Source organism: Eurypyga helias, unplaced genomic scaffold (genome assembly GCF_000690775.1).
Source record: "Eurypyga helias isolate BGI_N326 unplaced genomic scaffold, ASM69077v1 scaffold6069, whole genome shotgun sequence".
Classification (NCBI taxonomy): Eukaryota; Metazoa; Chordata; class Aves; order Eurypygiformes; family Eurypygidae; genus Eurypyga; species Eurypyga helias.
The window spans coordinates 301-22108 of NW_010270003.1; the positions used below are offsets into that span (position 1 = coordinate 301).

General features: G+C 40.9%; 1 protein-coding gene across 1 annotated transcript; it reads left to right on the plus strand.

The window, feature by feature from the left end:
- The first annotated feature begins 424 nt into the window (after positions 1-424).
- CCDC66 (coiled-coil domain containing 66) lies at positions 425-21110 on the plus strand. The gene is made up of 18 exons (XM_010158272.1): positions 425-482; positions 2308-2330; positions 3235-3655; positions 4530-4665; positions 4826-4929; positions 5896-6020; positions 6826-7002; positions 7952-8083; positions 10601-10854; positions 11212-11296; positions 12205-12366; positions 13067-13214; positions 13634-13756; positions 14965-15443; positions 16462-16499; positions 16766-17043; positions 17498-17625; positions 21027-21110. The coding sequence occupies exons 3-18, from the start codon at positions 3235-3237 to the stop codon at positions 21108-21110; spliced, it is 2874 nt and encodes a 957-aa protein (XP_010156574.1). The 5' UTR covers positions 425-482; positions 2308-2330.
- Positions 21111-21808: the final 698 nt, after the last annotated feature.

A 21808-nucleotide genomic window follows, 5' to 3' on the forward strand; every position in this document is an offset into this window, starting at 1 on the left:
GGACTGCTTTGGATGGCAGCACAGTTAAAGTCTTTTCAGAACACAGCCCTCTGCGTGGCCAGCGCTGGCGTTCAGGGAGACTCGTTCAGCACATGTAGCACACAGTTTATATTGCTGGAGAATTAAATTCTTGAGGCAGGCGCATTGCTATTTGCAGTAATACAGAGTGGCACCTTCAGCGTGAAGATTTACTTTGTAACATGCAAATCCATGTCTTCCAGTATCAATAATAAAAATACACTAAGACCTGTTGATTTCTTAGTATTAAGTAACTTCTCACAAGCGTAGAAAGCTTGGGGTATGAAAGACCGTCTGGACCAACAGTAAATCAGTGTTATAATTAAGTACAATTGCATGTAAAAATCCTACCAATATCAGATAACAATATTTCAGATTCCCCTCTCTTTCATTTTGCAGTGATGGACTGAAGCTTGAAACTGAAGTGCTGGATGGAAAGCCTAGGCTAATTTTAACTACTTCTGGTATTTTTTTAATCACTTACCTCAAGTAATCTTTAAAGCTTCTTGAAGTTAAACCTAAGATCCAAGCACATGAAGCATAGCTTTATTGAAGTATTTTTCAGCTTAGGAAGAATATTTGCATGTTGTTATTTAGAAGTCCTTGTACTCCCCAGCTTGGTACTGAACAGCCGGTTGATAATGGACTTGTGAATAGTCTGTCTGCTGGTGAACAGCTGGCAGATAGTCTTGACTCTTTACAGCTTAACGTTTTTCAGTGAATGGAGAGACGAGTATTATTATATATTGACTGGCTTAACTTGATAATTTCTGTAACTTTAGAGCACCTTCATTACCAAGGAAAAAGAGGCCAAATAGCTCTCTGCTTAATTTACACAGAATTACATGATTACAGTCACATTTCTGATTTTAAAGCAGCTTTAGTATTTGGCAGTTGACATTTAGAATTTTCAGTAAGTGGTTTCTTTAGGACAGATCTCATTTCTACCATCTGAGATAGACTTTTCCAGTATATGTTCATAATTTAGCATTAATAAATTCTATTTTTGTGATTTGTCAGACATATGTTTCTATGCAAGCACAAGTTCACTGTCCCTGATTGTTCTACACAGCAGTCAGGATACAGAAATTCACTGGTTAATGCCCTCTAAATTATATTTCATCTTCTGCATTTACCAGACAGCTATGTAATGAGGTGTTACGGGGTATTTTTGAGTCAGCAAGGAACACCAGTCCACTGGAAACAAAGCCTTGCAACACCTCAGAAAAAGCAATGCTACAGTTTTCGCTTTTTACAACCGTAGTTAGCATCACTGGCAGGCTGGGGCTAGCGTACATGCCAGAGTGCTCTAAGATAAAGCATCACCCCTGACTCTGAACTAGCCTGGAACAAGCAGTCGTCTCCAGGAGTTAACGTGTTTATACAACTGATCTGAACAGCACTTCCTTGAATTGAATTGTGTCAAAAACTGCATCTAACTGCATTACTTAAGAATTCCAGTTTTCTGCACTGCCAAATACAGCTCACAGTCTTTGGGGCTAAAGTAGGTGGCATGGTTTAACCCCAGCCAGCAACCAAGTACCACACAGCCACTCGCTCACCTAGTCCCCAGGTCGCGAGAGCCAGACCAAGCCCAAGAGAGAGAAGGACCCCTGGCCCATCTCCCAACTTACATACTGAGCATGATGTTTGTTGGCATGTAATGTCCCTTTGGTCAGTTTGGGTCAGCTGCCCTGGCTGTGTCCCCTCCCAGCTTGTTGTAGAGAAGCAGCTGGGAACACAGGGGCAGTATCAGAAACTGAGGCAGTCCTTGAGTTGACATAAACATTCCTTAGCAACAGCTGAAAACATCAGAATGTTGTCAGTATTCTTCTCACCACAACCAAAACAAAGCCTGGCGCTAGCTACTGGGAGGAAAATTACATCTCTCCCAACTAAAACCAGCACGGTAGCATTACTCTGTCGTAGCCTAAGCTGCCACTTCAGATTGTTGTTTCTCTCTTACCTAGAAAAAAAAACCCAAAGAAAATAACCTAGAAACATCACTTTGCAGTTCCACATCATGTATCTCCGCACTGTGATGCCAAAGACCCTATTTATGTTTGTTTCTCTTCCACAGAGAAAGGGGGCTTGCATAGCATGTAAAATCCCACTTTATTTTATCTATAAAAACCCTGGAAATACACTGGAATATACCTAATTGTACTTTTCCCCTGCATTACAAAAAATCAGATGAATGTAACAGTTGTTTAATGTCTCAAGATTGTTTTTCAGGAAGAAGTTGCTATTAAATACTTCTCTCATATATTTGTGTTTGTTTTCCAAAAGATAAATCAAAGCCTGGAGTAAAGGTAAGTGGAAAAATTACTTTTTTTTGTTACAGCACACTAATTAATTAGTTAATTTGTTAACACAGCAATTTGAGAACACATCTGAACTGTCTAAATTCTTGTAATCAATTACATTTATGAAAGATAAATACATACTTACAGGTCCCTTCCAACTTGAGATATTCTGTGTTTCTATGATTTTTCAGGTTCGTAACAGCTGTTAAAGAGGATGAATTAAAAGTTCTATGACTGCCTTTACCTTTTCATAATGCTTTACTTTGTCAAGAAGTTACAGCAGCACAGGGAACCATCTAACTCGGAACTTTCGAGCCCTTAGAGAGATGCTGGTAAAACAGGGATCTGAACTGAGTTCAAGGTCCAGTTTAGTCGTACAGGTTGTCTCTCTCCGAGTAAGCTGGAATGCAGTGGGTTGGGGTAGGAAAGAAAGCAGAAGATCTCAGTGCATAGGAAGTAACAAGTGTACGCCAAGGACCTTGAAAAGGATAAAACTTTAGTACAGAACGGAAAAAGCAAGATTGAAATAATGCTGGCCACATGGTGAAAACAGACCTATTTGAAGCCAGGCTTCACTAAAGAAAAGCAGAATTAATGTTTATTAATTCTTTTAGATATCATGCTACACAGGGTTATTTTTCATACTGTCATTTTTAAATATTCAGACTTAGGTGCTGTATTCTCTTCCAAGATACTCTTTGTAGTCATGAAGATATTTCATTAGTTTTTAGCAAGTTGGTTTCTCCTGATGTAACAGAGAAGAAAGATGATGCTTATTTTACTTGTTGCCTCAATCTTGGTTTTGTTTGTTACCCATGCAGTTTTATTTCCTTATTTAATACATGGTTGTTTGTTACCCATGCAGTTTTATTTCCTTATTTAATACATGGTGACATCTTTTTGTTAACAGATGGGTAACAAAGCCAGAGCACCTAAAAAGGCACTGAGAATAAGGCATACTGGGCATGTTCTGAAGTCAGCACAAAATGCTCGTGTCAAGCAGGAAAACGTAACAAAACCTAGGAGTGAATCGAGCTTATCAATGACAAAAGGTGAAAAACTGCACGTTACTAAACACTCTTCACATGGAGTCCCAACTAAAGATCACTCTTTGATTTTCCAAAGAGAGAGCACAAACACATACCCTGATTCAGAGAATCACAGTGTTGTTAAAAAAGGGAAACAGGAACCTCAAAACCCATGTGTATCAGCTGAAGACCTAAGGATTTTGGTGTGTTTGACACAAGAACAGCTTCAGCAGATTTTGATGACTGTAAAAGAAGGAACTAGGAGTATCGCTGAGACTCATAATGAAAAGCAAGAAGAAATGGGTAAGATCGCAATAGTTGAATAAGTTATTTTCATGGAAACAGAGCGAAACATGAAAGTTTAATGTGCGAGTTCACAATTTAAGTTTATTTTCAGGCTGCAGAGATGTTATTCTAAGGGTCTCGGACAAAATACTGTTTGCTATTATGGGTGTGAAATTGCCTATTACTGTTGGGAGGCAAGCCTTGGGTAATTTTCACAGTAAAACCTGAGGACTGCATGACAGTATTCCAGTACTTTGAAGGACAAACCAGCAAACAAGTCTGTCAACATTTCATGCGAACAAAAACATTTTACACGGGGAGAAAAAACATAGAACTGCAGTGTAGCATTACTATTGGGAGTTGGAAAAAAACTACCTCAAAGAGGTGGGCCTTTCTGGTTTTGTGAAGAGTTCAGGTCTTGCCGTGCGGCTCAAGAGCAGTAGTGCCATTTTCCTCTGGCTTAAAGATGTACATGTATCTTTTCCCCTAACTGTAATACTACTGTTGAATAGTTTGGGGCTTTTTTTTTCCAATTCTTCTACTCAGAAGCCAAAGAACTATTCCTTATCTTCATCTATTACATCCTTAGTCCTGTCTGTGGGCCTATAGAGGTGGTCAGCTGTTTGCCACCAGGACAGGGCATGCTGCAGTTAAGGGATTAGAGTCCCTAAGTCTGAGCTCTTAGCCAAGAACAGCGTTTGCTCTAAGTCTAGCATTCTAAAACACCCTGTGATGTTGTGACTTTACACACCTTAACCATACAAGCAGGGCTGAAAACAGTTTGTTAAATAGTGGGGAATTCACAAATTTCTGCTGTTCTTGAAGTATTTACTTAATGCTGAAGAACATTTGGTGGTCATATATATTTTCACGTATTTATACTCCATCACAGTTAACAATGAGGCATCAGAGGAAAACGTTATAGTGTTCCTCCAGAAATCTTGTGAAATTCCATCTGTTTCAGAGGAAGGTAACTCCGATTCAAGCAAGAAACAAGCAGCAGATCTGCAGCCAGGACGTAAAATTACGTACGTAGATCTGTCTTACTGTCTACAAAAATTGTACCTCCAATAAAGATTCGTATTTTAACTCTTAATCACAGTAAGAATATTTGTAAATACTAGTTTAAAGTTACTTTTAAAAGATTGGCTTTTAAGGTAACATTGGGTTTTTTCCCCTCTTCTCTAGAAAGGAGTCATGGAAACCTGCTGACATGTTCAGTACCCTGGGTGAAAGAGAAGGGGAGAAGGCCTTACTAGAGCTTAGAAGGACCCAATGGAAGAAGGAATTAGGTACTTGTGATACACAATATATTTTTGATCAGCGTATTACACTCAGGGTGCCAAGAAACTTGGTGCTTTTTCAAATTTACTTATAGCAGTGCAGCTGCTATGAAGTGGAAAGTACATAGTTTTATTAGTCTTCAAGACAGATTAAGATTCTTGGATTTGAACATCTTATGCAAGGATTACCTATAATTTCCAGCAAAAAATGCTTCTTAACCAAATACATATTATGAGAAATATAGTCAGTTATATTTCGGATTTTAGGAGTTACTTTCCACTGATTTTGTCACATTCTGACAGTACTCGATAGCCATTATCATTAACAAATTCATTTGTTTCTTAAAGGCAAAAGTGTCACCCTAATCTGGAAGCATGACTTAATGCATAAAATTGCAGTTTGACCTTGAAACAGTTTGCAGTCCTGTCCCATCAGCAGCCATGGGGAATCTGTAGAAAAATAAAAATGTTTAATGCAGTAGTAAATTCTGACAAATTAAGCTTTTTATGATTCACATGCAGGACTGTTGTGTTTTGTTTTCAACTTGGGTGTAGACCATTTGGTTTCAGGGTTTGATTGTGCATTGTCAGTAGCTTCCGCTTATAGCTCCCTTGGCTTTAGTAATATTAAAGTAGTCCAAGACTGGTGTAATAGAATGGAGAGAATTTGTATACTTGGCTATTTCTGTTAGCTTTCCCTCTTCCCCTGGGACATTGTTAAGCCTTCAGTGTTCTGTAGTCTTCTCAAAGAGATTCCCCAACTACCTGTACATCTCTGGGCAGAGACTCAGCTGCCATCCTCTTAAGAGCAAAGTCATGTTCAGACTGATTGGTCTGACAAGGGTGACTTACTCTTCTTGTCCATTTTACAATCAAAATTACAGGGTAGACATGCACTGCTGCTTTTTTCTTAAACCAAAACCAAACTGCTACATGTCTGTGTTAGGAGCTCTTACTAGCCTTGTTTTTTTGAAGATGAACAGGTAGCACTGAAGAAGAAACTGAAAGAAACTTTGGAGCGAGAAGTGGGTTATTTCTGGGCCAAGCCTGGCAATAATAAAGTGCATAAAGAGGAAGTGGAAACAGCTGACCCAGACAAGGTAAGACTATCAACACTAAAGAGCACACAGCTTCCACAGCACTGTTCCAGAACTGTTCAACTTTTACTTCTACAAGACTTTCTTTTCTATACGAGTCCAGTAGAATCCCATCTCACTGGTCACATTAAGCTCTTGCACGGCAGGAATTGATGCAACTCCCTGTTTCCCACTTCCCACTTACTTCCCACTTGTTGCTCCAGTTTGTAGTTTCACCAGTTAAGATCTCTGTAACATAAACAACCCATTCCTGTCCTTACATGTTAATTCCTGACAAAAAAGGTATAAATCTTTTCCAGGTGGGTTGTTTTTGAGGAATAGTCTCAAATGGAGTTCCTGGTTATATAATTATTTACATTGTTCATGAGCTCTCACATATATTTGATTGCTTTCATAATAAGCATAGCAGCTTGACGTTAACCTGTCTTTAAAAAGTCAGCTGTCGCTCTGAAAATGCTGTGTCAGATAAGTGTACTCAGCTGAGACTGCTTCTCCAGTGAAATTCATTGCTGTTGAGCAGAAGTTAGGGTTGTACCTGCTGTTGTTACTACAACAAAAGCAAAGTGCTTTGTTTGTGGCATTTTCAGCATGCCTAGGAAAGTTACTAGTTTGACCCATAAGTACATGTTTCAATCTACATAATTTAAGAATTAATGGATGTGAGATACTTAGTTAAAGTTTTAATGAAATAACAGCTTCCAGAAATACAATTTACTTGTTTATTATATGTTAAAGGCTATTTAATACTAACAAAACAGGTGAGCTAAATAAATCAAAAGCTAAACAACAGTGGTCACTTTATTTGCAGACAGTGTTTCCAGCTGACTCAGTTATTACCACAGAGGAAGACGATGTCTGTGCAACTGCTTTAACCACAGAGGCTGATCGAGTACCACTGAGCCTTTCAAGTGCTCCAGCTGGGCAGCGTTCTGATCACCGACCTTCTGACTTACCAGCTGCCACTCGCTCAGCATTTGTTTTAGGGGTAAGATTTTAAACTGCGTGCAGTTGTTGCTGTAGTGTTATTTTTTAAAAAAATTGTTGTTGTTACTATTATTTGTTGACAACAGATGTGTATCTTTAGTAGTTCTTTTAAACCAGAATAATTCAGTAGACCTCTTTGCTCTTCCTAAAGAGCTGTGTCTGAACAAGTTCTTATCAAAATACCAATGCTTTGAAGACTGAGCATTTTCAAGGCTGATGTGAAGAACAGTACCAGAGGTGTGAGCTGAAGTGTTAATTTAGCTTTTCAGTACGTGTTAGAGAAACAGAGAAGTGGGAACCGGTCAGAAATAAAAGATTTTAAGAAACATATTGATAGCAGAAGGTTCAAGAGTCATTGCTAGTAGGCACTGATTGAGGAGTGGTTTTTGTCAGAGAGCACTGACAGTACTCAGTGCTGCTGGAGTGTGTTAAATAAAATAGATATTAAGAAGCAGGAACAGAGGAATGAAGGTGGTATCTAGAATTTACTTGAGACAGGTTGGTACCGATTAGATTATGGTGCTGAATCGACCTGGAACACAGACTGAGCAGTGAACCATAGGAAGAACAAAGGGATTTTTATTCATGATAGACAGAGGTGAGTTGTTTTATGGAACAAGAGGCCGATAGTTCAGTTTAGTATTCAAAGACTGGCTTATTTACCGTCTTTCGAACAAGACAGAGGTGAGTTGTTTTATGGAACAAGAGGCTGATAGTTCAGTTTAGAATAGTATTCAAAGACTGGCTTATTTACCGTCTTTCGAACACCTGAAGCATTTTTATGGAGCAGGCAGATACTTGCTACGTTACAACTTGCTTTGCCAGAGGGAACAGCCCAGTTTCGCTTAGTAACTGAGGGCTACGTTTTCTGCCAAGTCTTCATTATGTTGCTAAACAAGGTACCGAATGTTTCGTGCGAAGAAGAGACACTAGCACTTACCTTATTTCAGGAAGCTGTGCCACAGGAACGACCTTTTGGTGCTTTGAAGCATGAGCAACAGAAGAAGTGGCTTGAAGAGCTGGACAAACAGAAGGAAGAAGCTAAGCTACGAAAAATAGAAGAAAAACTTAATTTATCAAAGGTAAGAGGGACTTTTTGGAATAAGAGAAATTTTTCAAAAAAAAGAAAGAACAGATGAAATCATAGGCCTAATGAAGTAGCAGCAAAGATGTAATTACTTGCAGCGTGTCCAGGTTTCGCTATAAGGCCACAGGACAGTGCAACTGAACATTCAGCCAGTAGCTGTTCCCGTGTTTCAGCAGCAGAGAACAGGCTACCACGCGCCTGGTGCCGTGTGTTAGTGTGCTTATGCAGGGGGAAAACAGTGACACTACTATGCTGCTTTTTCTTTCCCACCATTGCGTGAAGGCACTAAGGTTTGGGAGGCGTTAGAGGCACTGCTGGACACGTGGTAAAAAGAAGTTTCCTGTAGACTGCAGGAGGAGATGAGAAAAGAAAAGGAAAGTTACAGGCAAGTAATATGTCACAGTGGTGTTCAAATCCAGTTTCTAGAAATATTTTAATATGCATACACTCTTGGAAAACTTTTAAAACACACTCCAAATCATATTTAAGAAAATAGCCTTACCTTTTTTACCCTTTGATTTTTCCAGGATGTTGAATGTAGGTCTCTTTTGCTGGATCTAGAAGGAAACTGTGGCCAGTATAATTGCTTTGCAGGTGGAATACCTGAAGAGACTTCTAATACTGTTACTGTTGGCCAATTTGGCCAACATGTCTTTTACCCCTGGGTTCTTCCTATAGAAGCTGACTTCTTTTCTTTCCAGGTTACCATTAGTAGTTTTAAGGTCAGTGGAATACAGCCCAACATTAGAACACTTTTGTAAAGGTTCTTGTCTTTTGCAGTGAGGAAGCATGCAGTGACATCATACTACTGCTAGAATCCAGATTTCCACATTACTGTTCACACCTTTAACCCCAGGATTACATCTTTCACCATGCATGAGAATATTCACATCATGGGATGTTCTGTATTGTTAATCAACAAGAATTTTAATTGTGAATACTGACAGTCCCTGGCCTTCTGGATTAAAAGGCTACATTTAAAGCAATTACACAATTCCTAGACAAAAATTCATTTCAATTCCACAGTTTGTAATACAAGAGGAGAGCTTTCCTACCCACCCTCCAAAAAAACCCCTTGGTGTAAAGGCTGGTTACGTACCGATGAACAACACAAGTCTTTTCCTGAGTTGCTGAAGGGATTCAGATTTCCTTTGTAAACTGAGCTTTGTAACTGTGAAGGGAACCCAGCTGGGAAAGGTTCCTTCACTAGCTGCCTTGGTGCGGGGGGAAGATGGCTGCAGCCACCAGAGTAACAGTAACAGTAATCTCACTTCCAGCCTCTTTTTAAAGGAAGTTGGTGTGCACCTCCTGTCTTTTTAGTCAACATCTTGTTTTTAGGTCTTGTGTTACACTCTCAACCCTTCTGCATGCTGCACCACAGGCTTGCATGAGAATAAAGTAGATCTTCCAACTACTCTGATCTGCTTCAGCATCACAGAGTACTCAAAGGGAACAAAACTTGGGAAACGGGTGGAAGAATAGTTTGGATTCTCATTATTCGGACTATGATATTCTTGCTTCTTTTAAAATAGGTGTGAAACTTTTCTGACAGAAGGGATTTTTTTATTTAAGGAAAGGACTCCCAGAAAGTTTATTAGATTAGATTATGGTAGTTGTTCTCCTGCAGAATGCAAGTTTCGAGGCAGCCGTTCTCTCATCGCTCCAGGGAAATGGTTCTTTTAGTCAGAAGGGCAAACCTCAGTATCTAAAGCAAAACCAAAGGCCTCTTAGGTAAAAATCTTCTATTACTGATACATTGGAATGTCTCAATTGCCAACACTAAGCCAGAAACATAATCCTGGGTGGTAGGGAAAAAGGGAGTTAAACCCCCTCTGTCACCTCTACGGAAGTTTTAGGTGCTTTGCTAGGGTAGCAGTGGTGGCTGCTGTGGATGGAAGAGATTTTGAAAGAAGGCTTATTTTGTAATGGGAATAGGAAGTTAGAGATTACTGTCTCTGCCCAAAGCACATTAATTCTGCTACCATCCAGAATTAAAGTGGAGGGGTAAATGTAGGACAGCGTAAAAGATGCCACTTGTGCATGTTGCTAGAGGGAGAGTACATACACGGCAGAGGGGACGGGGTACTGACCTTTCAGTCAAGCAGTTCCCCGTACTATTAGAAAAATTATGGAATGGAGCAGTAATAAGAATTGAAAAGCAGTACCAGAAAGCCTGAATCCATGGTAACTTAAATTTGGAGATTTTTTCAATTGTTTTTTTTTCTCTCACTTCCTAATTTTTTGGGGTTTTTTCCCTGAAAATACAGTATGTTTTTGCTGACCAAGTATATGGATCAGTAGTGTGATTTCTGATCTGACCTGCATTTTAAACAACAGAGACACTTCCGTTTTCCCATTCAGGGAATTATCTTCGGTCTGTATTGTAGCCCCATAATAGAGCTTTTCAAATGTTCCTATGTTACAAAATGTGTATTGTCTGTTTCATTAACCATTCTTTACAGAAACAGTGTAATTGAGCGCTTTTCATTTTTGTTGCTTCATATTTATTTAGGCTGAAGAGCATGACAGATGGGCAATGCATTTTGATTCTTTAAAGAACCACCTTAATGCTAGTGCACAAAACCCCTTAAGTGGAATGTACAAAAAGCAGCCTGAAAGTCTTTGCCTGTCACCTGAGCCTAAGGACCCGACTGCTTTTATTCACCCTTTTTCACCTGCAGCTTTAGGCAGCCTCATGCCCTCAAAGGTGGGAAATGCAGAAAAAGCTGCTAAGAACAGTGCTGTGGGACACAATCAGAAGGTCAGGTGAGTAAGCTTTGTAAGGATAATCATCTTCCCAGCCAGTACATTTCTCACACCTTCTCAGAATAAAAAATAAAATGGAATAAGGTTCTTCAGATTTGATCTTTGGATCTTATTCATTTGGCTTTTAGTTTTTTCAGAAATACCTGTTTTACCCTTAAAAGACACAAGTGCTGCCATTGTTCACGAGCAAAATTTGCTGCAAATAACCTTACTTTTTCCCTTAGTTGAATTTCATAATTGTAAATTAATACAATGGGATAACCTCAGTATGAACATACTACTTGAAATCTAAGATTAAGAAAGGCTTTAGGAATATCTTCTTACCATTAAAACACTGACATGTTTCCTTGTTCATAGTTTCCTCCGTTCAATGACAGCTCTCCTGGACCCTGCACAGCTTGAAGAGAGGGTCCGGCGGCGGCAGAAGCAGTTAGAACATCAGGTAGCCTTCCGTTTTACTAACGCTGCTAATGAGAACCCAGGATGGAAGGTAGTGTTGTCACGTGAATAAAGCGTGAGATTTAGTGCCAGCATCCAGTGAGGTACTTGACTTTTATGCCTCAGATTACATGTTTACAGTTGACTGATGGTTTTTCATTCAGTTAGACTCTACTCTTTTCTTTTAATATTGGTACAGAGATTATTGCATTTCGGTAACTGAATTATTCCCTCAAAAAACACATGATGGTTTCTCATTCAGTTAGACTCTACTCTTTTAATATTGGTACAGAGATTATTGCATTTCGGTAACTGAATTATTCCCTCAAAAAACACACAGTCTTTAGAGTTCTCGTAGGTTTGTGTTCATTTTTCTTCCATCTCCACTGTCATCAGGAGGACTGATATTTAACAGGTACCCACGCCTTCAGTCTACAGTGATTTACGTTACTTCTGTGGCACTCTTACTGAATGTACATCTGCGTGATGCTGTCCCTAGCACAGTGTTAAGAAGTCTGAGTGTAACAAGCCTGTTCTGGTCAAACTGTTGTTCTGCTGGATCAAAATGCTAGCTTAAAAAGCTACTTCTGTTTGTTCTTGAGCATTTCAAACTGCTATATTGGGCTGGTAGTTCTCAAAAACCCCCCAAACAAACAAACAAACCAAAACAGAAACAAACACACCAAAAAAACCAAACCAAACCCACAAGCCAAAATCCCACCAAAACCAACCAACCAAGGAAGGCAGCTATCTTTCTTGTGAGAAATTGAAAGAAACAAAAGTGTTTATGAAATAAATTATCTTGATTTTTTTTTTTATTTGTCCAAATCCCTTTATTATATATGGAAGTATGTAGCTTATAACACCTTTAGTTTATATCTTTTCATTTTCCTTTTTTTCTGATATTACTAGAAAGCAATAATGGCTCAGATAGAAGAAAAACGGACGAAGAAACAACTGGAGGAAGAGCAGAGAAGATGGGAAGAACAAGAGGAAGAACAGCGCCTAGCACGAGAAAAAGAACAAAAGCAGAAGCAGTTTGAAGAAGATATGCTGAAACAAAAAGAGAAGGAGGTGGGGCTTGGCATTTCCTTTAGTGGAGATAGGCTGGAATAATAATGGATTTAAGGAAAATGGTTCTTGTTACTGACCTTCAAAATGGTGTTGACTCATCATTTTGAAAATTAAAACTGTCTGAAATTTAGACATTTGAAACCAAAATCTGTTTCCTGTAGCAGTTGGGAAGTTGGGAAGGGAGGTCTTCCTTGGCCCAGGCTCCTGCACCTTAAACCTACTGAGTGTGGACATTTTAGCCCTCATATTTAGGCATGTTCTGCCTTTGTTAGGGAGGCTTCTACCGTCTCTTTTCTGTGAAAGTAGGCAGAAGGGGGTTTTTAAGTTATTTTTCTTTAGGCTTCTTTTATTTCCTTAAACCACATGATATAGGAAGCCACAGGTGGCTGAAATCAGACGGCATTTAGGAAATGATGAATGTATTAGAAAGGGGAGAAATATCCAAATAAGTGGGGGGATCTACGTGCTCACTTTTGAATGCCAGGATTGAACATCTTCCATTAGCACAGCCGAGGTTCTGAATTCATAATTGTAAAAGTTACATGTTACACACTGCATCTGCACAACTAATTCTGGGTTTGTGTTTTTGTAAAAATGGCTTTACCCAAAACAAGAATGTCTGTAAACTTTCAGGATTATTTGGGGATTAAATAATCCTGTTTCTTTTATTCCTAAATGTAATGATCACTTTTTCTTAAAGGAACTCGTGACTCTTAAAACAAACGAGCTCTATCAGACAGTGCAGAAAGCACAAGAACTAGCACAGAGATTAAAACAAGAGCAGCGCATACGAGACTTGGCTCACAAGGGCTATGACATTTCAAAACTTCAGAAGGATCCTGGTGGTGGCAAGTAGAAGTCTCTTCATGTTCGATTTGCCTGTTCCTTTGGGGTTTGCATGCAAGTTGTTGGAGGGTTTTGGTTTGGGGGTTTTCCGCCATCTGCATTTGGGTCAGAAATAGCTCCTTTGCTTCACGAACCAAATTTCATTTCAGCTTATCTACCTTCCACACAAATGTAAGTGTTAACTAATATGGAGAATATTCTACTTTAGAAAGCTTCAAATATGGTATTACATAAAGGAAGAAATACAAAGATATTATCAGGGATGCACAGGGAATAGTCAGATCTGTGTGCTGTCACTTTAGATTTCCAGTGAAAAAGGATTAGGATCTGAACCATAGTTCTGTCTTGAGTTCTACACCACGATAGTCTGATAACTTGGTATCATGCTTTAAATGGAACAATTTTACTTACTCCTTTTTAGGTAATACAGAATGTGAGAATGGTAATGCTGACATTTCACATCGAAGTCGCGGTTTTCCTGATGACGCTAAGTGTCCCATTGATCAGCAGGCTTCTCCTCGGAAAGACACTGCTGTGCAGACAGGTATGCAGCCCTTCAGTCCATTACTCTGATGTACCTCGAGACGGACAGCAGAGCAGCACCGTTGTGAAACTGTGCTATAGGCCCCAGTCACAGTCACTCAGAACGGAATAAACTAGAAATCCTTGGGCAGGCACAGGCATGTTGGAGTATCGCCGTCTATCACTGTGTTCTTCTGAACAGATGGCACGGCTCTGCAGTGGCTACTTACCAGTCACAGATTCAGGTCACCCAGTCCGAAATACAGCGCTGACGTTGAGTCATGGTCGCAAGACACGCAGGACTAAGTCTACGAAGGTGTTGTTTAAGCAGGTATTTGTAGTCATCTTCAGTGGGAACGCCCGCAGCTTGACGTTAACGTGGTTTCGTGTCAGGCAGGGCTGGGTTCCTAATGAAATCCTTGGAAATACTGGCAGAAACGTTATCAGTAATTCTGGAATTAGAAAACTAGACAAAATAGAGCTTACATGGTCAAGTTTAGAAAAGGTTTCTGCAATTCTTGCCACATACCCAGACAGAATTGCGGGGCCAGCTAGACAGAACACTTTCCAGTCTTGATTTTTGTATCACCCCGTTAAAAATGCACATCAGACTTTGCCTGCGTTTGGTAATGCTGCAGAAATGGGAATGAGCAGATTCACTGGAAACGTACAGTGACTTTATTTTAGAAATCTATGAGCTTCCCACCACTTGTGAAGTGAAAGCTTTATTTTCTTACTGTTTGCTTAAGCAACAGTTAGTATTTTTGGTTTTGACAGTGCTGGTAGAAATGTTACTGTGAACTTGGAAAGTTTACAAATTAAATAATGTTTTTGTGAATGCCCCTTAGTAAAAACTGGACTGTTAGTAATACAGAAACTGAGCCATCGGCATGCTGAACAACTGAACAGAACCTGGTTTTCTCTGCACCGTTAGGTGCAGTGACAGAGATGGAATTCTACATTTTTAAGTAACATAGTTTTGTTTTACCTAAATTTTGCTTTTACAGTGACTTGATTTCACTCTCCAGTCTTTTTTTTCCTTATGGAGTTTACTTCTACTGGTCCTGTCTATCTTCCACATCAAAAAGAATAAAAACCATTATGAAACTGTAACAACTGTAACAGCAGTTTTAATAAAACCAGTAATGGTAGATGGGTACACATACAAAAGTCAAACAAGTAATTTGAATGGCTTGGACTTGGACTTAAAATATGGTTTTTATTTTTTAGATGATTTTAATACTTCAGCATGCACTGAGTCAGCTGAGGAAAGAATTGTGTGTTGCACACCGCCTGATGTTTCCATAGAATATAAAGAAAACTCTAGAAGCAAAAAATACCAGAAGGAAACGCAGTATATAGATAAACACAAAAGTTCAGCGAAGGAGAATGGTGGCGTTTACAGTGATCTGTATGAACCATATGCAAGAAAAGACAGACAGACTAAGCCTTCCGAAAAATACAGCAAAAAACCCAACTGGAACATAAACAAGCCTGGGAAAAGGTACATTCCAGCTTCAGAAAGATACCCTAAAGAGCGACAGAAACAAAGGGAAGAAAACAAAGTAAGACGACAAATGGAGCTGCTTCAGTTGGTGGAAAGAAATACACCTGGGAATCTCTGCCAAAAAAGGGCTGGTTACTCGGACAGGTCTCCTTCACCTCACGAAGAAATAAATATGAAGAAAAAGGGACATAGACTCAGAAAGGTAAATATTTGGTCTTCAGCATCAGCGGTGTGTGGCTTTCAGATGCCTGTTCCGCACAGTTTTGCCTGGGCAGGAGTTCAGCTGTGTAACAGCAGCATTGAGAATCTCCCCATCCCTGCCCTCTGTGCCACGGGTGCTGCCGCAGCACTGTTCTGCTCCTCTGCCAGCCTCCTTAGCAGAGCCTTTTCTTCTCCGCTTGCAGTAAGCATATAGGGGTGTAGCATGTGGCTGGGGGGCAAAAAAACCCCAAACCAGCCCATTTAAAGGAAATACTATCAAATGTATTCATGCCTTCTCTCTCCCTGTATGTCTGTACGTATTGTTGGATAAACTCCTCCCTTTCACACACCTTCCAGTAGGAAAAAAATGGTGTCAAAAAGGGGGCCACTTCCGTTCTGTTTAGCCATGTGTTTGCTGTTACCGTTCAGATAAGTACCAGGCATACTACCATTCAGATAATATTAATTTGTTAAATGAGTTTATTGGTTTATTTGAGGCTAATGGTAAACTAAGTTTTGTGCTTACATTACTGGAAGGTAAATGTTCAGCAATATTGCTCCCGAGAAGGCACCTGAGGACTTCAGGCACTGTCTGATACCACAAGCAGCACGGGATACGTTAATATTTTTCACTTAAATAGAAAACTTCTACTGACTGTATCTAGAAACACAACCTTCCCTTTATTAACCCCTTTGTTAACCACTGTCTTGGGCTGAACCTTTCAGGTTTGTAACTGCAGCTTTCCAAGTTCATTGGAAAACACACAGTATCTTTGGTAGTGCTTAGAGCTGCTGAAGAAGTAGAAAATGACAGCAAATCCCCCTGGAATTGTTCAGTTTAGTTCACAGACACCACAAGTCTCTCTATTGCAAGCCCTGGATAAATACCTGTCTCCTGAACTCGGGTCAAACAGTCCGTTTGGAATTTCAGAACAAAGCTGGCTTGAAAAATGAAAGCTTTCAACATAAAAAATACGGAGCTTTTTGTTTTACTTCTGACTTTCTTGGTTTTCTCCTAGGAAGAACAATTACATAAGAACCATTTGAATGAAGAAAGGTACGTCGATACCCTGCACTGATGCAATGTATAAACACATGAATAGTGAAAAACATACGCTTTTCTTTCCTGATCTTTAATTTTTTTAAAAAAGAATCGATGCATCTAATTGTCTGTTATAAATACAGAAGACCAGACAAGCTGCATGTATAAAAGCAGCATAAATGACCAGAGGTCCTCTGGGGATTCTTTGTCTCTGCTATTTGAGAATATTAATTACCTAAGTATTGCTGGGGTTTTTTTTAACCTGAAATTGTTTCATACAGATGTGAATCACCACCTGTTCCAGCAGTTAAGAACAGATTACACCAAAACCAGACACATGCTTCCAATTTCCTGGTGCACAACAGCAATAGTAGAAGAGAGAAAAACATCAGGACAGAAACACAGCAGAGGAGCTCCCCTCCTCCCGCTGCAGAAGCCGCAAGACCTCCTTCCTCACAATTTATTCCCTATGTTCGAACAAATGAAGTGTATTACCTCGATCCCGACGCGCCAGTGACTAGACCTTCAACGCACGACCCACAGGATCAGCAGTTTAATGGTACTGACTGTACAGTGACCTGATTCACCTAGGAGAGATGTTGCAGTGATTTAGTTCAAACTGCTACAATTTAGTTAGTCTATTTGGTGTTTGGTTTTACTTAATTTTGCAGTAACACATGTGTCACAGGCTGTATGGAAAGCCTACGCAACTAAATTATACTAATATGTTAAAAAATCCGTAGAAGTTTTAAAAAAAATCAAAAAAGCAACGAAATTTCTTATTCCTTTACGTGTCTGTTGCCTGTTCACCTTAGTGACGTCCGACTGCCGTTCTCTCCTAGTACTGCGTCCGGCTCGGGGTTAGGAAGCTACTGTTGTTGCACTCCAAGAGAGCGGTGGTAATCTAATGGCAGCCAAAGCCTGACTTTCACAAGCTGTGAAGGTCTACTGATTGGAAACTGAAACAGCTTGATAGAGTGTTCTTAACTGATTTGATATACCTTTACTTTTAGATTCTTACCAAACGCCTCGACAGATTTTTAGCTCTGCTCACGTTAGCGATCCTCTTCTAAAGCCCGACATAGTTAAAATCAGAGAGCGACAACAAGCAATTCTCAAAGGACTGTCAGAATTACGCCAGGTAAGCAGAAAGTTACCGGATAAACTTGGATGTGTGTATGTACTCAGTCTGATTGAAGACTGCAAACTGTTCACAGTCACAAGCATTAGTCTTTCACTCAGTTTTCCATCGTGTACAGTGTTTTGGGCCCTGTCCCCTACTTTTCGTCCTCTCATTAATTTTGCTTTTCACGCATTACTTCTACCTTTGGACTGTCCTTAGAGAGAGACTATGGACTCCTGAGATGAGCTGCAAAACACTGGAGTACCTGGGAAAACTTGAAACCAAGAGGAACAGCTTTATTTAGTCTCCAGGTTTTGATAGTTTGGGTTGCTTATAGTGAGAATGTTTAAAGTCCAAGGGGAAAAAAGAGTAGTACTTTAAAAAACCACTAGAACCCTTGTTAAATAAATTTCACTTCTGCGTTTCATGGGTAAGCCAGTCCGTGTGACTGATGCAGAAGCATTAGTGGGGCGGTTCTCGTGTCAGTCCTGGAAAAATTCGGTAATTTGGAAATGTGAAGTGTGAACACTTATAAAACCATTCCAAGACAGCTATTCTTATGTTAACCTGTCGAAGCGAAACTCAGTATTGCTCAATCAGCCAGATTTAGCCATTTCTATTTGTAGGAAGTTACTGGTTGTGATGAGACCTACAGGACTGCTGAAGGATTCGGAATATGGTGAGACTGTCTTTAGGGATCCACATCGCAGCACATTAAACAAACACAGAAGATTACAGCTGGCAACTGTGAAGTTACATATTTTCCCGATTGGTGTCAGAATACCAGGGGAAATAGTCAGGTGTCTAGTTACTAAAACACGAGAAAACCTGATACCCCACCTGTTGGCAGCAAGGTGCGGCCCACAGCTTCAGCCCGCAGGTTGGACGGTCACAGGAACAGTTTCCTTTTAAGCTTCTAAATGGCCTGACAGGGGCCTGCAAGACAAAAAAAAAAAAAAAAAATCACATTTGCCTGTAGGTTTGCATTTTGTTCTTGAAAGATAAAGGTGTATCAGGATCTTCCCTTGGGTTTGAGTGGCTCCATACTAACAGCACTTCACTGCTGGCAGCACTCTTTATTGTTCTTTGCCTTAAGGGAGAGAAATGACATAAATGATCAAAATAAATGGAAGAAAATCCAGCAGACTTGAGTACAACAGAACTACAGTAGCTAAGACTGTTAATTACCTGTTGTGCTTTAGAAAGACACAAGTTCTGTCATGTGTACCTGGTACTTCAGTAGCAGGTAAATTCCTTGTGCAGGTGAAGGGTCATGGCTCTCCGCAAGTTACCAGCCAAGAACATTAAGAGGTTGTCGGATTCTAATGGCTTCCAAATAGGTTTGGGGGCTCAGGTCTTCCCCAGTGCTCATTAACACTCCTGCTAAATATCTGCAACTGTTGAGTATTTTGTATTCAGGCTTCATTTGCCACAGGGGCATTTGGTTCAGAGCAAAGCCAGCTTCAAAGCACAGTTTGATCCTTGTGCGTGCAGAGGTGAACAGAAGCCATGGGAATTTAAAGAGGTTTGAGGGGATAATAAATGACAGGAGCTTAGGGACAATTTTTGATGCACAGTGTATAGTCCAGTCTTAACAGTGGCTAAAAACAGTTGTTAAGGTTAGTCTTGGTTCTGGAAGAGAGTTAAAATGTAAGAGCAGAGTTTACTTTTCTACTTCAGAGATGGTCTTGTTTTTTAAAATTACACATACATGCATATATATACTGGATTGGTAACTTCACAGAATCACAGAACATTCATAGATATAAAATTTCAGAATATATATATATATTAGACAGCTGACATAATTCACAACATACTTGGCCATTCTTTTGTCTGGGGGAATTCACAGTGTATTTCACCAGTGTCTGGCCTGTGAAGTATGCCCAGCTGGAGTGACAGATCCATGGGGTCAGGCTGTTTCAGTACCAGTCTGGCTGACCCACGGGAGAGCCCTGTGAAAAAGGAGGGCAGATGCGGGCCTACCCCCGCCAGAGAGGGCGAGTCGGCTGCTGTGTTGTTACGAGACAGCACTTCTCTTCCTCTGTCTGGGGTCAGTTACAGGAACTCTGAACAGACTTCTGTTTCCCTCGCTGAAAGCAAAACAGAGTCAGTGGAATAAGCCCAAGTTTATTCATCCAGCAAAGTGAATTAAAAATAAGAGCCAAAGTTTAAGAGATAAAGGACAAAAATCCCAGCCCCAGTCTGCACACACTGGAGATCTCATTTTCAGTAGGGCACTAAACTCACTTGCTAACGGCTGTAGCCTACAATGGCTACGTGTTCTCCCCCCAGCAGCAGGCTGGCCGGCGCACGCAGAGGAAGCTCCACGTTACTTTTCTCTGGGCCCTTGGCAAACCGCGCGAGGATACGCTTTGTTCCAGTGTTCCGTGTTACTTGTTTCTCGCCTCAGCTCTGGGCTGATTTAGGGCAATTTGTAGCATGACTGTTTGGGAACACGCTACTAAATGCAAACGCCTCCCTGTAATATACAGCAGACGACACTGTTGGTTTCTCATAAAGCAGTTCCTCGAGTGGTGGGAAACAGGCAGCTCCTGCATTTGGGAGGACGAGAAGGGAAGCCCAACGGGCTGCTCTGGTAGCTGAAGCCAGTTCTGCAGCGCCCCTCGGTGCCACCAGGAGCAGCGGGGCTGCGTTGCTGCAGTACCTGCTGGCTTGGGTTAGCTCTGGACTGGGCTGTGCCAGCAGTGCATCTGTGAGAAAGGTCTGGGGGAAAACATCATCCGAACTTGGCCTTTTGTTCGCTTTTTCTTTTTTCAACCGAATGTCCTTGGCACCCCGTTACTTCTGACAGGTCTAAAGCAGACAGAGACCACGGGGTCAGATGAGTGGATATATGGGATCCTATTAATTACAGTAAAAAGCCTTCGACACAGCCGAGGGCAGGCTGCCCAGAGCTCTGTGTCACAGGTTTTCTGCGCTCTCTACGAGAGCCATTACCAAAGCAGGAACCTGTTACCTTTCAAGGGGTCTGTGCTGTCCTAAACCACTGGACGCTGTTCTGGAGCTGAAGTGGTAGTGAAGAATATAACTGACGCTCAGACTGCGAGCTGGTGGTACCCGCCAGGGTTTGGGATTCAGCTGCGTACAAGGACACGCTAGGAAAGTGCACACACGCAGTGACAGCGTTGCATTTACTGCGATAGAAAAGGGCTTTTCCCATGGCAGAGTCATCCCTGGAAACTGGACTGGCTTCCGCTTCCCTCACCCCTCACGTCTCTGCAGAAGGCAGGCAGCGCTGAGCTCCCTCCCCGCTGGCTGCGCTGCGTTGTGCTGCTGGGCGTTAGGTTTTCGTTTTAAAGCCTTAACGTGCAGCCTGGCTGGAGACACGCAGCAGTGCCACTGCGTTACTGCGTGAGGAAGGCACCGCATTCACATTCATATTCCCTTTATTCCAGGGCCTCCTGCAGAAGCAGAGGGAGTTGGAGACTGCGCTCATTCCCACTGCAGCACCAGAAGAGAACTTGGCTTTGCCATTCTGAGGCTCCCGTGAATGTTCTGAGTCCTTAGAGGGTAAATAAACAGCACTTTGTTTGCCACTGCGATTACTTGTGAACCATCTCTCTCTTTTCTTCAGGAAATACGTGAATTATTTGGATGGATTACAGGGTTGTGTTGCTTTTCATGTTGAAGATGCATTAAACTAAGGATGGTCTGTCCGTTGCTGCCCGGAGCGGGGTGCCCGTTTAACACAACCCCCCCCGGCGCATCACCCGTTTCCTGCAGAGCTCGGGGGGTGTTTTTGGCGAACGCGGAGATGCGTACGTGTGCTGGATGGCTCCACTGACTGTGTCCATGGCTGGCTGAACGGTTAAGTACAAGGAGTTTCTTAGAGTTAAAAGTACTAAGAATGTATATCCACTCAATTAGTCCCAGATTTTAAAACCCCAGAAGTGCTGACTAGAACCTTCCCCCCTCTCCAGTAAAACAGGTTGACTGAAGATAGGAAACTCGTGATGGGCTGTCTGTTTAGAGGGGGCTTCGTGCTACCTGAGGACAGATGTCTGTAATGCAACCACCAAAACGCTGAATCGAAGTGCTACATGTTTATGAAAGATTAAATATAAACCTATAAATCTCGACTTTGGATACAAACCATGCCTTTAAATATAAACCTAAAAATTAAATACAGGCCTATAAATCTCTAACTTAAACATACCCCTGCCATGTAAACACAAAG